Source organism: Hetaerina americana, unplaced genomic scaffold, assembly GCF_022747635.1.
Source record: "Hetaerina americana unplaced genomic scaffold, ioHetAmer1.1.p SCAF_86, whole genome shotgun sequence".
NCBI classification, from domain to species: domain Eukaryota; kingdom Metazoa; phylum Arthropoda; class Insecta; order Odonata; family Calopterygidae; genus Hetaerina; species Hetaerina americana.
This window is the reverse complement of record NW_027287494.1, coordinates 1,038,161-1,056,500: the sequence shown is the minus strand read 5'-3', so window position 1 is coordinate 1,056,500 and position 18,340 is coordinate 1,038,161. Positions and strand designations below refer to the sequence as shown.

The 18,340-nt window shown below is 38.6% G+C and overlaps 1 protein-coding gene across 7 annotated transcripts in view; it reads right to left on the bottom strand.

Moving 5' to 3' along the window:
• Window positions 1–17,297, bottom strand: part of LOC139698453 (broad-complex core protein isoforms 1/2/3/4/5-like) — a 50,801-nt gene extending 33,504 nt beyond the window's left edge. For 2 of the 7 annotated variants that reach the window (XM_071597329.1, XM_071597334.1), the window contains exons 1-5: window positions 15,119–15,213; window positions 14,001–14,209; window positions 8,505–8,690; window positions 6,814–7,468; window positions 4,878–4,940 (exon numbers count right to left, since the gene is read on the bottom strand). In XM_071597329.1, the coding sequence (XP_071453430.1) occupies window positions 4,878–4,940; window positions 6,814–7,468; window positions 8,505–8,690; window positions 14,001–14,186 (1,090 nt within the window). In that variant the 5' untranslated portion in view covers window positions 14,187–14,209; window positions 15,119–15,213. Of the gene's footprint in view, window positions 1–727; window positions 1,869–4,877; window positions 4,941–6,813; window positions 7,469–8,504; window positions 8,691–14,000; window positions 14,210–14,881; window positions 14,985–15,118; window positions 15,214–15,427; window positions 15,475–16,187; window positions 16,267–17,190 lie in introns of those variants that run through there. The other 5 variants (XM_071597335.1, XM_071597330.1, XM_071597331.1 and 2 more) reach the window with 5 other exon arrangements.
• Between the last annotated feature and the right edge of the window lie 1,043 nt (window positions 17,298–18,340).

Sequence of the window (18,340 nt, the reverse complement as noted above, 5' to 3'; positions counted from 1 at the left end):
TGCCTTGAAATCTCCTATGGTATGCAATCGAACAAGGGGACCATACTAGGACAAAAAAGAAAATTAGGGTGAGAAAATCTATGCTATCATCTTTACTTCTCGTCTTATGAAGTTGTATGCTGAGATTCAGTGCAAGGCTTCCACTTGACAAGCACATCATATAGTTCATGTGCAAGCAGTAGTTTATGATATAATGCTTGATTTTGGGTATTATGCAATTGAATATTTGAGAATATAATTTCACTGTTTTTATTGGAAACAGTAAACAGAACAAGAAAACAGACACAGGAAACATCAGAATAGCAACTATGGTTTTCACTGTGGGATTTTCTAAGCCACAAGCCTCTTTTAGTCCACAAAAATCACAGAACAACAGCATTTGTAAATATATTTACATATAAAATACATGTACCTTAAGTAACTGAAAGTATCACACACGCACACACACACACACTCAAAAAAGTTCAGAGATGTATCTGAGAAAACTAAAGGCAGTGTTCTAAAAAACTAATCAAGCAATGCTGGATTGCTGGTCTAACAAATTGAAATCCCAAAACTATATTGGAAACGAAAAAACCCTGTTTTCACTCTGGCCAATAAGGAAGTAAGAAATCAAGCAGATTAACAAAATTTTTGTGCACTATGAGAATCAACCTTCTTTGAAACACAATGCAATAAAAATTTTTATGTGAGTTTCATGTGAGAAAAACAACTTTTCAAAAGAGTAACATGATTAACCTATACAGTGGAATAATGAAAACATAGCCACTTTAAACGATGGAAACTTTCCATCAGAATTATAGACAGACAAGTACACATGGTCACCACAGTTTCTGAACAACATAATATAAACTGGCCTATATGTTGAAAACGTTAATCAGTTGTGCATAGACTGCTCTAATCCCAGAGTTAGCTTGTGTTATAGCATCATCACTTTAGGTGCAAGAGGCAACCACTAAAAGGCTAAGCAGAGCTATGTTACGAAAATGCCAAGGCTTAATAATAATGCATCTTTCCAGTTTAGCTAAAATGTTGAATGACAATATTTAAGGAGGATGCTTTGAAAAGTATATTGTCTAGTCAGGGACAGCACTTGTTCGCACACATAGTTTGATGAAGAGGTCATTAAGTCCTATAACATTCCACAAGTTGTCCCTACTGTACAAATTACAGTTTCCAAATGATCAGCATACAACCAAGTAATCAATCACATACGATTGTATTAATTAATGAAAAAATAAATAGACACAATCTCAAATAGTAGTTCAATGAAAACAATGAAATTTCAATAAATGCACTTTTAAAAATAGGACACCTCAAAAATTGACAAAATGCCTCAAGGGAAGAGAGAGAAAAAGCACCATTAATTGTTAAAGATTGTCCATGGTTGATAAAACCCCAAGGGGACCTTCAGTTTCCTGATGGTGGACGGATGAAAGCAACATCTGAATTCGGTGGGTCAAAATATTTATCCTCAAGAGTGACATTTCATTCCAAGCATTTTGGTAAGCTGCACTTCTGATGGGCTCCAGTCGGTCAGGGCCTGCCCTGATTCCCGTGATACTGAGAGCGATGAGAAATGAGGGAGCTTCGCGTCCCATAATGTCGGAAGCACAGGTTGCACACAAATGCTCTGCCTTCGCGCTTCCCATGCACATCTTCGACGTGACGTTGCAGAGACCATAAACGTGAGAAGGACTTGTGACACAATTTGCAGGTGGGGAGAGCTCCATGGTCAAGTGATTCTCCGACTGTGTGCCAATGCCTCTTCGGTTCGGGATCGACCGCATCTTCTCCAAAATGTAAAACCCTTAAACCCACCCCATCGGCACCTTCCTCCACTTCCTCCTTCACCCCGCTCTCCTCTGCTGCAAGAAATACAACAGAGCGAGATGCTAGCCTTCACCCAGTAAGAGACATGCTGACCTGAAGTTATGAAGCCATGGCATCCTGTTTCAAGTGCCAATGGCCCCAAACAATTTCGAGGACAGCATGTCTTTGCCAAACAATGTTTTGCACACCAATAGGGACTTTAAAAATTAATCCCAGTCTTACATTAGGAGTTGGGAGGAAGACAAGAAGGAAGTCGCCAGTGGAGAGAGCTAACCAAGTCACTTAAGGAAATGTCTACGTCATGATACTCAGACATAGGAGTTGAAGAGAGATAAAAGAAATGCACTCTGACCAATCAGCCCTTAAAACTTTAGCCTTACAACTTTGGCCAAGTGATTCATTGGAAACTGGAAGTGCATTTGCAATCATTCCCTAGCCTAAGTTATATCAAATGAAAGCTGAGAAACATGTTCCATGATTATTATTCAGGTTTGAAACTGCCATATGCCAATGTTAACCTAACAGCATTTCTTTATCAATTAATTCATCCATTCAAGCACATTTTTTGTTAATCCTAGAGTAATAGAGAACATAACTTAAGCCCTAACATGATCAGACTAAATTATAATTAATTGACACAAATATTGAATCTCTAAATAGCATTCACAACTGTCTTTCCCTGAGCTCGTCCTATAGGTGGCCTGATTAGGAACAACAGCGTTTCCCAGCTTCACATGTAATTTCAAAGTACATATGTCATTTTCAATCAAAGAAAACTTCTTCAGTGATAATGCAGGTACTATGCAGGAAGGCTTCTTACTATTACTTTCCTTTTTTCAATCCTAGGACAAGATGTGGCCGCCATATCCTCAACTTTTTTGAGCAGTTCTTGAAGAGGAGAAAAGATTGTCCCAGCTCCAACCCCTCCCACCATACCCATCACTTCTTCTCTCATTGGCTGCTGTTTTCCCCCTCCTCCACCTTCCACTATTGGTTCGCTCTCACCCTTCCTCACATATTGACACCGATGCCTTTCCTGCTCCGCTTGTGTGGTATTGAGAACGGTGGCTGACGAGACTGTTCTTGGACCTGTACACTCGGTGGCACACCTCGCATTCAAAGCTCCTCACCACATTACAGTGTGTGTCGGCCATGTGACGGTTGAGGGACCAGATGCGAGTAAAGCTCTTGTTGCACAGGTAACAATAGGGTTGAGCCTGGCCCTGAGGATGACGGTGGATTGGAGTGAATTCTTGCTGTTGGAGTGCTTGACGTAGTTGAAGCGGGTGTAGTATTTGCTCTTCCTGTCGCATTGGCCCCTCCTCTGCAACGAGGGGACAGAAAATAAGGGGCTCAGGATGCTTCTCAGGAGGAGGGCAGCCCCTTTTTCCAAACACTGCTCTGCGATCCAAAACTTTGCAAATGCGTAGTAGTGATCTCATAACTCACACTTCCCATACTTTCAAGATGAGGCTAATTTGCAAAGGCACATAATGGCGACCAAAAGTTCATACAAGTGATTACAGAATTTTACAGTTATTGGTTCAAATCTAACAGGAACACAATACATGCAGTGAAAAAATGACAAAACAAAGGGCAAGAGTACTTGGTCATGATGCCCTCCAATGCTAATCAATTATTTCAACAAATTTACAATAAAAAATTTGTACCAAACCTCACTACTCAAAATCATGTCACATCTTTATATCGAACAGTATAGATTAGTCAACGGGAAGGCAAAAACATAATATACACCATCGCTTGTGTCAGCAATTATTATGGCCAATTAAACATTTTCATGGGAGTTGTGTCAAAAGACTTAATGCTGGACAGAAATAGAACCATAATTATGTCCTAAAAGCAGTGTCAAAAGGAGGTAGTCTACATGGGAATCATGGCAAACATTTTGGGGAGTGAACAGGCCTAGAAGCTCAGATATTGGGACTTAAAAAGTTCCAGAGATAAAAAAAGAGGCAAAGTCACTTCCTCTCCTCTCTTCCTCCCACTTACCCCCTAATGCAGTAAGAACCTACCCTAATGCAAAAGAAGCCCTCGGAACCCAACAGCCTCACAATTAAATGCTCTGATTCATTGAATTGATACCATTTCTAAGTGACTACCTTAACATTTGGAAATAGAAACTGACAGTCCTAACTACCTGCAGTCTTCAGCTGCTTCTTTTCCACATTACCTCAAAGTGAGTCTCACAGCAATCCATAAAAATAAATAAAAAAATAGCATTCCATGGCTTCCTTTCCCCTTTCCATTCATATTGTATATATATATATATATATATAGAAATATATGTATGTATAAAAATATATTTTTGGCACTTAACTGCAACACTATGACTCTCAAAAAACAACTACATTTATCTATTTTAACTTGAGTATTGCTACTGACAACTAAGGTCAAGTCCAAGTATGCCACAGAAAATATAGCATCATAACTCAATTGACCTCCAGTAAATCCTTTATCAGGTTCCTTAATTTCCCACAGGCATACCTAAACTTGCCTAAGATTACATTCATGGATGATAAAATCTGATTTAGTTTATAATACCAGGGAAACATAGCAATTCCTTCAAGTTCTGAATAGGAAATCAGGAAAATAAATGTGAAATGGGACTCCAAAGTAAAAAGAATAACAAGGTCAATATTTCCTTCAATTATGATAAGTGGTTAGCATGACTAAACAGGCTAGTTTTCAACTCATTCAATAAATTTCATTTGCACTTTGAGCACCTGCATTTTTCATTGGATTTTGAACAACTGCAGTTTCTGAGAAGTAAAAATCACTCAAGGCCCATGAAATTTTGGGAGCAACTACGCACAACCAGAAGCTGCGCTGCATGAAAATTCAAATGAATGACAGGCATCATCAGGAACACATGAAAATTGTTGAAATTCCAATGAAATCCCCAAATATTCATAAAACATTATGGCAGGAATATTTCAGATCACCAAATATATTAAAACGAGAAAAAGATGAACACACTGAAATCAGATTCTTTCATCCACCTCAAGAAAAAAAGTGCTTCTTACCTTGGGTTGAAGTTCCAGCCGATCCATCCACGGCCATTCCCTTCATGTTCTGGCTGCCTATCCCTGTGGCCAAAGAATACAGGATGCATATATGTTAGAAAATAACCAGCAGAGCGGCATTAAATTAGTCCCATCAAATTAACAACTAAAAACCACTTCTTATAATATATTTCAGCACAAAAGGTAAAGGTTTCACTTATATTCAAACAAATTTTGTTCAGAAAACAAAATGAAACTAGTGTCTGACCGATAAATATAATTTTTTAGAGGAATACTGTGAAAATTTAAATGAAAACTTATCAATGGGCCTTGAAATTTTTACTTCATCCCACTGAAAACAGCGATTTTTAATCGAAAATAAAGACGAACAGAATACAAATTTTCTCAATTCCAAAACAGCTTAAAAAAATAAAAACTGATTAGAAAGAATGCACCTGAAATACTATCCACAAATCTCTTAATTCTTAATAATGAGAAAAAATGAGCACAGACACCAGCTCTAAGGGCTTGCTTACTTTAAAAATACTTCTGCAATTTAATCATAGTTTACAATTTCATATCAACTTCCCAGAACACTTAAATAATTAAAAGTTGGCAATATTTTCCACAAAATAAAATATATTATTGCAACCAGTTTCAATGCAACTACATCATCTTCAGGTGATGTAGTTGCATTGAAACTGGTCACATTAATATATTTTATTTTGTGGAAAATATTGCCAATTTGAATTAATTATGATATTCCACCATATCACGCCTGAAACATCTCTTTTTATTCCCAGAACACATTTCAATACATAACTTAGTGAAGTAGACAGTTCCACACAGGGCAATGCCACATTATTTATTTGCTGCCAATAAGACTCATAATTAGATTACATAACCAACTATAAAAACAAAAGAGAATAAATAGGTAAACTATTTTCAGAACAAATGCACTTTGTAATCCATTTCATTCAGCCATGGCATCAATTGCTTACATATTTTCCCAAACAGTTGTGCCAACTACTTGAAGGCAATTTTGACAGTCAAATGCATAACAATCGCTCAGACAATTTCCATTGATTTACCACTTCTTATCCTCTATCACACAAAAGAAAAATGAGAATTAAAAAAATAATTATTTCTAGGTTAGTATAATTTGTTTCACATGTCCTAGGGCATATTTTGGCACATACCACTGAACCTATTGATCTAGGCAGAGTCCTTTGGTGAAAGAGGAAAGAAATTACATTGCACCTGGCAATTAATTAACCTGTGCACTCAAAGAAAGTATTTCCTCAATGGTAATCTTCCAGGACATTGAGAATGGCAGGAAAGGCCACCATCCTCGTACAATTTTATAGGAGTAACAAAGCAAAAATAAGGTTTAATTAAAATAATCTGACAGATAGGCTTGGATAAGTTCTTAATTCAGGCAATAATCCTTCAATTCCACTTTTGTTTCTTCTAAAATTGTAATGCACCATTTTCCAGCTATTTTGAACATGTAAAGGATTGTCTACGTAAGATGAATTCAATAGTACAAATGCAATTATCAAATTTTATTTAAATAAAGTATCACATTTGAGCATATATGATCCTTAACCTCCCCTATTCCAAATTTAAGCATGTGTCACTCAAATGCAATTTCAATATTAAATCCCAAATTTGGACAGTATAAGGACCTTGCATGCTCCCCGTTTTGAAAGCCCTTTGGGAAAATAATGAGTTATCATGAAAGAATAGTCACGAGCATGCATTGTGAACAGCATTGTTTCCTTGGATGGTTACCTTACCCTCGCAACTTCCGCCACACTGGTAATGTCGAACATAACGCAGAGTTGCAAAGAAAGATCACTCAAGAGAGTGAAAATGGGGCAATAAATGTGGCTGCAAGGTGTAAATGCAAGCGTGTTTTGATTATCACATTTATGATCCCTGGTATGGAACAAACCTGGTATGTTTCCTGGATCTGACATACATGGAGTCATGTCGAAACGAAAAGGAGCCGAAGACTGTGACTGCTGTGATGGTGGTGGAGGGTACAAGGGACCCTTGCTATCAGGTACCATTGAGAGATGGTAGTACGGATTGGGCACCAAACTGCCCCCTCCTGGCACACCATCGTGGTCTTCTGACGAGGACAACTGGTTCCCCGAGGGAACCATCGAATTGTCAAGGGGGGGACCCTCGCCTGAGTTGATGCTATTGTCATCATCCTCATCTTCATCCTCCTCACCCCCAACTTCTCCGTCCCCACCGCCCACGGCACCTGATCCGGCCACACCCGAGCCTTCCGCTGGCTCTGTCTTTATGCTGTCCTCCCCGACGGGAGAATTTCGATTTATCTTGATTCCCGTACCAATCTCCCCATCCACGCTGCTCCCCACAGCTACACAGTCTTCTGGTTTCAACCGCTTGGCGGGAACGCCAGAGTGGTCATACTTGTCGAAGTCGCCGGCTGCCGTGTGATCTGTGTCGCGACGCTGATTTGCCGTTCTCCTCTGTGTATGGCCGTGCGGTGGGTGGGGGTGGAGGGGTGATGGTGGGGAAAAGAGTGAGTCGTCAAGCTTGTCTGGCAGGAAGCCCTGATGATTTCTAGTGGACCCCTGATTGAGGGTGAGAGAGAGAGAGAAAAAAAAGGAAATGGAAAAAATTAATAATTGCAAACCAAACATTCTTTATCAATCAATTACATGAAATGCAGTGAACATCACTGATATGCATGCTGTTAAGTATTTTCTTCAAGGGGCAGACGAAAATTTGTGTGTTTTACAAGAGCTTCACTCCCAGAAGTCAAGACATAAGGACCTGCATTTTAAAACTGATTCACAATGCAGAACATTTTACTGAGGCATTCTCAAGGGCAGAATCTTTAAAATTGTTCAAATATTAATAGTGTGTGCATCTGATAATTTAAAATTAATGCTGACTTTAAGTTTCATATCAGGGAAGAAATCGTCATTCCCTACTTTGTAGTTACATTGCTTCCAACACCTCTCTCTCCAGCCTCAAGTGTGACTCTGAATGGAAAAATTAACTGAAGTTTAATGTTCCATCAAACAATATTAAAGCAGTAGCAAGTTTCTATCACAGCAAAAAATGCCGACAATCAATAATTCAACAATGAAAGAAAATTTGAACTTTGTTACCTAATTGATGCTGCTTTTGTATCTATTCAGATTCAATTAGTATTAATTAATGAATTTCATATGATCGTAAAATATGATGAAAATAATTAATACAGTTTTTTAAAAAGGAAAGAAAATTTAAAGTTTTTTTACTAATGTTGGTAAAGCATTAAATCAATGATGAAAATGGGCTACATAAATGCATTTAGTTGGTAGAAAAACGAACGGAAGTTTTTGTCAGATTTTAGAAAATAATAAAAACAATGAATACATAAAAGAACGCCCAAGGCAGATAATAATTATGAACTAATAATGACTATACTTTCAGCGCTCAAAAAATCAGTTATGTATTTCTCATTAAGCACAATTACTTCTTATGATCTTCAAAGACAAAACTTATTGGAATGAAACTTTAACAATCACCTTAAATGTTAAGGTAAAAGAAAAAGAAATTTTGTGCAAATGACATTAGTTTACAAGCGTGCAAGGTCATAAGGATCAGAAAATTAATTACCTCATCTCTATAATCAGCTTGCTGAGTAAGTCCACTGACTCTGAGAACTTCAGCAGTCTTTAGGAAGGAGGTGAGACTCCTTTGGTGCACATTAACTTCTCCATGGTATATAAACTCAACAAGAGCGTGCAAGTCAGCAAATGCCACATCTTGGAGGACTATCACAGGATGCTTGCAGGGTGTGCTCTGTGAGAATCAATGAAAGTTGACACTTAAGCATCAAAGAAAGGATTGGCCACTGAGACAGGAGGAGGCCACTTGAATTAACTCAATTACAACACACACACCAAAAGGGTTCCTAAAATATAAAAATTTTGAGGAAAAAATTCTAAAATACGTAAGGAACACAGTTTGATACATAGGCTGAGAGAAAATGTCTATATCCAAACAACTGATTTGAATATGTAAGCAGCAATTAATTTCGGTTGAAACTTGGCAAAGAAATTTTTGAGAAAAAAATTACTTTATAAATTAGATACTGACATGCTTAGAGGAAGGATGGAAACAAAAATTGGGCAAATTCATAATGATAAATCCACTTTTGTTTCAATAGCATCAATAATAAAACAAAACCAATAGTATTAAACAAAAATGATTTCCTTGACAGAGCATTCATTCCTTGGATATCCAATAAAAGCATGAGAGCCTTTTCATGAAAATAATGTAGAAAACAATCTTTTGAAAATAATAATATACCAGTTGTCATTTGGAATATGACATTGAGAACATTCCCCTAAAGAGCAAACATTTTTAGCCAAATAAATCTTAGTATTGTAATGATGTAAGAAAGAGGTGACATCTATTTTAGATCAACAGAGAAGTTAAAGAGCTGATTAAGATTGTTTGCTGCTTTCCTGGTCATCATAATATTGCTCATAATACTCATACATATTTAACAACATGAATTTACAATTATATATAGTCTAATTAACAAAATAACAACTAAGCAGGGAACCTTTTCCTTATCATCGGATATCTCATGCATATGCTTATTAAAACAATCAAAATTAACAAAACAACATAATGCGGAAATAACTGATGCTAACTAAAGACCATCACATAAGATTAATACTCTTGGAGAGGCATTGATATCTGATCAAATCAATGACCGCTTAACATAATTTTTTTACATGAATTACTTTCAAAACTTCACAAAAAACAATAGAGGCAGTGAATCCATGCAACATTATTAATAAAAAAATCTATCCAAGAGAACCGCTGCATAGCAAGATTTCTAATAAATTACTAAACCTAATTAAACAGATTGAATTTTCCACTTGCTTATAATTCAACAATTTTTTATACTATAGTACACTGTCTAGTAAAATAATTAAACATTTACAAATAATACTTGTTGTAGCTTGATAAAGCATGTGAACAATGCATGAAATCAACTAAACATTACTAAATTTTTGGAAAAGATCGAGACTTTTGAATAAAGTGAATTAACTTGAAATCAATTTAAAATGTTTACCCAGTTCAAGGATAACAACATTATAATGCATATCTGTTGCTCTTGAGTCAACAAATGAAATTAAACCCAGTGAAAGTACCTACACATTAAAAATAATCTAGAATACAGAAAGCAGCAAGTAATCAGACCACCTGCATGGGTTGCATGAAAGTAACTAATTTCTGCCTCCAAAATTGAATTTTAAATATATCTAATTCAATGGATAAAATATCATTAACTACTATAGAATGACCTCTAAACGGCAACTATAATTTTGATAACATTTAGCTTCCTCTCTATTAATCATTTTAAACTAAGCACGGGAACTAATTGCATAAAAAGATTACTATTACATACAAATAAATAGAGATTGTGCCTATCAGACCAAACAAAACCATACGCAACACTCAAATGGGGAAAAAATGAAAAAAAATCAAGAAAGGCAAAGTGGACTTAATTGAATACTTTGCCAAAATCTGCACTTTAAATGATGCTTATTTCCTGTAATGAACGATTACCATCTTTTTTGGGGGTTGAAAGATTCTGATATTAAATGCACGACACACTATTGTGAAATCCCTAGCTTGGATTCATACACCTTGTTTCATCACACATACAACTGCCTTGGCTGTTAGGCCCGGTATAAATAATTTTATTGCATCACAAATGTTCAGAAATAGATTCTGCATTCATTTTATTGTTTTAATATGGTAATTGTCAACAAAATGGAAACAGCCAAATCAATGAATGCCCTTGTTCAATGCCATGGTCCACGGTAACTAAGAAAATTTTTCAAACTACCTTAAAGTAGCATTCCGTAATTCATAGGAGTTTGCGATCTTTTAAGGAACCTAGCACTTCTAAGCACTGTGTAATATAAATAGAATATTTTCATTCAACTAAATTATTCTCAAGATGCCATCGCTGTGCAATAAACCAGATGAAAAGACTACACAGAATAATAACCTCTTCTGTTTTCATTCCTGGTTTTAGGTAACTGTGTGGCAATAGGAACATTTACTACTTGGATCCTGAGACCTATTTCATACTGTCATAAGATACTAACATTATTTAATTAGGGTCTCCCAAGTACAATGCAGCTATTCCCTTCCTTAATCAAATAGTAAACTGAAGAGCCATGATTGTTGGAATTTTTACAGGAAAAACCATTAGATAAAACATGCTGAAATGCAGACAATAAGGCTATTTTGGCTGTGGATGATTACTTGAGTGCAGACATGTTAAACTATAAAGTCATGTAATGACTGAGCTGTACAATTGGATCACTGATAAAAAGGTAGAGCATTTGTTACATTACACTTAGAAATAAAACTGATTAGAATGACAATATTTTGAGTTACAATGATGTGGAATGAGTCTGTAGTGAACGGCTTGATGGTTTGTGTTTTGAAAGAATGAGGAATGGAAAACTACGAGAAAAATGTGCCTTCCTGGGCTGGTTATGCTGAGGGAATGGATGAGCTGGGCCACTAAACAAATTTGAAGGAAGAGTAAATGGCTTTAGAGGAAGAGTTACACTTAAGTTTTACGTAAAGTGATAGAGATTCGAGGAATGAAATATTAAGAGTCTCAGATACAGAAAACAAAGTAACCAAGTGAAACAGGAAAAAGGAGTTTGTGAGAACAGCATAGCATAGAAAAAATGAGCAAAGGGATCTAGTTCCTCTGAAAATGAGGTTCCCTTTACTAATCCTACCATAAATGAGAACAGAGTGTGCATTATTTGACCAAAAGACTTGGAATGAACAATGGCATGCCTAGGATAGGGCATTTTTAGCCCATAACAAAATGTAGCTATTGTTCCCTCTATCACTAAGAGAACAGACTGATCTCCCTTAAACTAAAGGTAACGTACATCACATTGAACTAATAACGATATATCAGCACAGAGCCGATTTCACTGATTGAAGGGACTGCTGTGGCATCATCACAGGAGAAGGCAGTAAATACATACAAGAAACTAACAAAATGCAATTCCAACATATTTAGATATTGTGTAAAAAACACAATGAAAGGGATCGGTTATTAGTAAAGAAACTATCAAAGAAGAAACTCCACTATCACTGCAAAGGCAAAAGAAACCTGTGCCAAACTAAACTAATATTGCTGATGGTATCTTGAATATGGTACGGAGTCAAGATATTCACTTATAGTCCTACATACACCAATGCTCTACATATTTACCTAGGGGCAAAAGAAAAGATAATGTACATCAAATGAGAACTGAAATTCAAAGAAAATCCTTTGGTTTGTACGAAAATTGAATCAAGTGCGATATCTTACGGAGAATCTCACACACATCAATATTCATCTGACATAAACAAGGTTTTTCCCAGTTTCATGATGATTGAAATTAAGGCCACTTAGCCATTTGATCCCAAGGAAATCTCTTCCCAGAATTTTAAATTTAAAGTTCCACTGATTAAAGTAGAAAGATTAATATTTTTTTAAATTTCCTGGTGTTAACTGGACTAATAGTGGCTGTTATTGGTCATGATTTACATGTGAATAAAGAAACTTGTTGAAACTTGACAAACTATATTAACAACAAATCACTAACAATAATAGACATAAAATAAATTATAGTTGAAAAGTATAGTTCAACATAATTAATGCTATTTAAAATGTCCAATGCTACACCTGACATGATTAAAAATTATCTACTCATTCTAAACTATCAAAGGTGTCAAAAACTATTTCCCATCACTTGTACACACAGCCTGATGAGAATAAAGTATGCGAGATGCTACAAATAGTAATGGCAGAACTATCTGTTAGCAAGTATTCAGAATCACACCTTTCCTCAATTGTATTACACCTACCTACAATGGGACATTTTTTTCAGACACTTGGAGGAAGAACAACATCAGCAACAAAATCAAAGAACTAATGTAACCACTCACTTAAAAACAACATTAATGGTGAATATAACAAATATTTGGCAGGAATAAGAACTCTTTTGCATTTTATTTCAAGCACAATTTGTGATCCTTATAATACCATTAACTTTAAGGGGATCCATTGCAACAACAAGGGGCATCAAAATTTTCGAACTTCATTTGCAAAGTTTTACAACTGAATGGACAGAATTTCACAAAATATTCAGAAACATCAGCATCATCAGTAACCGCAGTATTTTTTTCTTACATGTCGGAGAATGGTCAATAAGAGAAGAATTTCTGGGAAGCGCTAGTGAGGAAGAACAAGGATGTTAAAATAACAAAAACTTAATATGCGACAATTAAGAATCTGATGCAGAGCAGAATATCATTGCTGGATATCTTCCATGAGCTGACTGACAGCACCCAACAACATTGAATACATTATTTACACGCTCTTTCAATGGCTTAGTCCAGTGGTACCAAGTAAGGGAAAATATTACTTAATCCAGTAACGTAACTTAAGTTTAAGGCACTGAAAATTATGAGGAGAGCAATGAATGAAGCACACGGTTTCCAGCTTTTTGATCAGCTAAAAATTTGGCACCTACTCAAGGAGCCGAACTTTCACTAAGGCAGTTCCTGGGAAGCGATTCTTGGGTTATGCCGTAGCTGTTGATCTTGTACCAGTCACAGCAGTGAAAATGCTAAACCCTCTCATTTTGCAAAAACTTGCAGCAAAAAACCACAACAAACAGAGTTAACCTAAGAAGACGCAAAGAATTAGGAAGAGCACAAAAACCTATTCTCACAATAACCAAACCGAAGCAATTGCGACTGATGTGTTATGGAAAATTGCTATGTAGACATCTTAAAACGCAATAATGAACCTCATTCCTCTCTCCTATTTAATGTGGATGAGTACAGACACTTAAACGATACTCGCTTCGTAAAAGACTCAGTTGATAACAACGTCACAAACTTTGGATCAAATTCTATAAGCACTTCAGAAAAACTATTTCAAAGAAATGTGACGTTAGAATTAATGAAGAATATCACTCAGAAGAACTCCTTTCAGGCGAATCCTCATTCATTTACCTACGGGGCAAACATAATATTAGTAATATATGATTAACGACTCACCTTCAAAAGTTCCCGAAAATATGGACTGCAAGCCGACAGCACAACCCTATGGGCTTTAAGACTTTTCCCTTCACATGCAAGGGTCACGTCAACGAAGTCTTCGTCATCCCTTAAATTTTCAAATGCTGACGTTATACTACTCTGGTAGTTATTCCACCGCAAACAAAAGTGTTGGGTGTCTACCATCTTCCAATATCCACCTTGAGCGACTGAAATAAAGAAAATGTTGAGTACTTTCCACGTTTATATCAAAATACAATGATACACCGGCATTAAAGTTTGAAAATCAACATGTGCACTCAATGACAGTCTATATCCAACAAACCATTGAATAGGAAAAAACAAGAACTGAGGCCATTCATTATTAAACAACCGGCACAGCAAAACTTTTACTTTCAACGACTATTCAATAAAAAAATAAATTTGCGAACTTAGGCAATGTTCTTCTCCCTCCCCTGATGGTCACACGTAGCAAAAAATATTACACTACCCCTTTCCCAAGTATCATATTCACTGACAAGAATGAATACATTAACCTGTACTTAATACTGAGGAGTACAAAAATTATTAAATCTTAATACAGCACGCAAAGATGGCGGAAAATTGCATTCTTAAAAGATCGCCATGAATGCCGACACAGGTAAAAAAAATCACGAATTCGGGGAGTTGGGCACCGTGAAAATTTTCCGCATTGCATTTCAGTAAGATAATAACGCGGAATCCTACCAGCCAGTGAGACCTAATTCCGACGAAAAATTATTATTTTATTTCTAAAAATCCCTGGAAAATGACAGTGACATTCCCTAATGTCATTTAACACCGAAATTAGACATCGCACGACAGACACACCGAATTACACATTCTATGTCCACGAATTGCACCTTCAAAATTCGCTTTTTTTTAAATACACGGCACATTTCACACGCTAAAACGCCAGTTCGGAGAGACGATCACTTCAGCGGCCACATACGCGCAGCTTTGCCGCGTCGAGACGGAAGGCTGAGAGCGGTATCCCAACCAAGTAAATTTACCTCTAAAACACGACAGAAATTTCTGCGAGCGATCACACTTCGCCAGATAACACAACTTTGATTTCAAATTTCAACATGCCAAGTTACCTTCTGTCTAGCTGAGAGAAGTGGTTCACAACACTGAACAAAAAAGACTACACATGAGGAAAGCAAACGTTTGTGAAAAAAGACGCAGAACGAATAACGCTTTATCAACACCGATGAGACATCTGACGGAGTAATTTCGTACCAACCTTAGCGTATCCGGCAAGCGTAGAGCGTGTGCGCACTAGCCTGTTCCGATCAAGAATGTCATATCGGGGAGAAAACTTTCATTAGCTACTCTACTCTTTACCACATTAATAAGAGAAATATGTAATATTCACGCGATCTTGTTAAGGTAACAAAATCTCTTACTTTCGTTATACACTTTCAGCAGGAGCTGTTTTCCGGTACGAGACAATCTGAAAACTAAAAAAAAATCATTACATTCGTTCTCCCCATTTCCCCCTGAGTGCCTGAGTGGGGGCCTCCGACTGCGCATGAACCATTTAGTTTTCATTTGGTAAGCTGGAGGTCAATAGTTACTATTTTATGAATCAGCGCTGTTTTTGTATTTTTTATCGGTCGATATGGATATATCTGAATAAGGCAATTTCAAACCTTTCTTTTGCCGTGCACATCCTCATCAACGCCTTTAAAAGCACGAAACTGCCAATTAATTGGAGCAAATCCCCTCACGTGGACCGCCGCTATTATATAAACATATTTGATTAGCACAATACGTTTACCAATAAGAACATAAATAAATGCACACCAATCACGGAATAATAATTGCTGTTAGGTCAGTAAAGACATTTGACCCTCGATTTAATTGTCCTTTAGTTGCACTTGGGAGTTTAAGGAGGATAAATAATTGATTAGTTAAGTTAACATTAGATGAATTTCACATTCCTCACTCGTTGCTACCACACTTTGCCTTCTGCCAAATTAGTCGTTTTTTCATTATTTGAAAAATTATTACAAGTTATCTATTTCGTAATCAACCCAACGAAAAAATTAAGTGTCATTATCAATCTGTCAAACATGATCAATTCTGCATGAATTATCCATTCTGGACGCAAGGTGCACATTATCATCCATAATGACATTTGGAAACGAAGCAATGATTACTCACATAGAAAAATTATGCACACTAATATCAGAAGTCGAGAGAAGTTTAAATTGAAATTCCATGTAATCTATATCATAGCTGCAGTGTTAATGAAAAATACATCTCAAGCGCAAACAGATCCTTGCAAAAGAGCGAATGCCACTGCCTTCCGAACGAAAAATTCTACCCGAAACAGTTCCTTTGGCCAAGTACTCTCTTTCGACCCCCTATTTCCACCCCTCTCTACACCCCCACACCCTTCGCACTCAACTCAAAGCTGCTCTCCATTACAAATAGTCCCCGAAAAATCAATACCGCAGCAGCCCCCTTGTTGAATTCTCTGGGCGATACAACCCCCTGCATAAACCAGAGCGGCATGCTACACGGGACGCGAGGAAGAAGAAGAAGAAGAGCAGAAGCTACCTTCACTTTCGGTCATCTTGCGTTCGCACAAAAGCCGGTCCACGTTGTCACTCACACACAAAAACATACAGACACAAGGTCTTTCTCTCTCTCACACACACTCATGCACAAACTCCACACAAACACACACACACACACACACACACTCACACTTTTTCCCTCGCTCTCTTCTTGACCAACGCGTCATTTTGGAAAAGTTTCCCGGCGTCGTCATTCTTCGCCAGCCGAGTCCCGCGAAAAAATTTGTCCGCCGTTAGCGTCCGTCTCGTCCATTAGAATTCGCACATGGCTGTTAACACTCGGGCCAAAAGATAATGAGGTTTTTAGCGCCGCCGGAGACGAAAAAATAACTTCGATGATGCCCCGGTTTAAGGTTATATACTCTGTGTGTGTGCGGGAGGAATGGAAGAGAAGGAAGACGTCAAGTGTGACCCGGGGATTTTTCGGGAAGACTGGACACACCAACTCGGCGCGGGGTTTTGTTTTGTGTGTGCGTGTGTGTTCCACCAGGGGGGGGGGAGGAGGGCGGGGGTCCGCGAAAAACGGATGAACTTTCACGTCGACATAAAATGGCTCAGGGAAAGTGAGGGGACCGACGACTCACCTTGTCCGAGGGAAGAAATTGCCCGACACCGGGTGCGGAGGCAGCGTCTTTCACCTCCAGCTCTTCCTAATGATAATACGAACGCATCTCGCAACAAACCATCCAACTCCGCGGCCGCCCGCGAAAAAATAAAACTCTCCTCTCTTCTCTCTCTCTTCCCCCACCCTCCCTCCTCCCTTTTTCCCTCTCTCTCTCTCTCTCCCTCTCTCCCTCTCCCTCCCCGCTCTCTTCGCCCCACTGCTATGCCTAGCCCCTTTGTTCTGTGGCAGCAAGCACAGACACAGAACAAGTTATATTTTTTTTATCGAACGTCGCAAGTCAAACGTACCCAGCCTGCCCCCCCTCTCCGTTCCTCCCTCCCGGCCCCCCTCCCCTTTTCCTGCCTCTCACCCCCTCCCCTCCCCCTCTCGCCCCACCTCTCCCCTCCTCTCCCCCAATCGCGAACAACCCTTCCCTTCGCCCCCCTTCGTACGCCAAAACCCTTCCCTCCATCCCCGCCCCCTCCACCCCCACCCCTGCACATACACCCCACCCACGGCCGCGCTCCCCTCCCTCCACCCCGTCCTCCTCCTTCACCCCACCCCACCCCTCACTCCACGGACACTTCACACAGGCCCCTGACGAATCTTCGTGTCTCGACTTTTGTCTTAATTTGCATACGGATCCTCTCCCGCCTCCTAGGGAAAATAGGTGCGCGCTGCATGCCCACAACCGCCTCCCTCATCCCCCGCCCACACTACCCCTTCCAAACCCCTCGAAAGGAAAAAAAATTATCTGCCCCGCCACCTAAAATAATAATAATGAAATACACAGGAGAGAGGGAGAGAGAGAGAGAGAGAGAGAGAGAGAGAGAGAGAGAGAGAGAGAGGAGAGAGAGAGAGAGAGAGAGAGAGAGAGAGAGAGAGAGAGAGAGAGAGAGAGAGAGAGAGAGAAAGAGAGAGAGAGAGAGTTAGGGAGAGAGACCCTTCTCGTCCTTACCCCTGCTCTGCACCCCCGTTCCTCCCCCCGCCGACGAAAACCTCTCCCATAGTCCCCCTCTTCTCCCCACACCTTCCCCCCCCCTCGTCCGCCACCCCGCTCCTCTCGCCTCGCCTCCTCCTTATTACATTCGCGCTTTTTTCCGCCGCGGCCCCCCAGTTCACCCGCCACA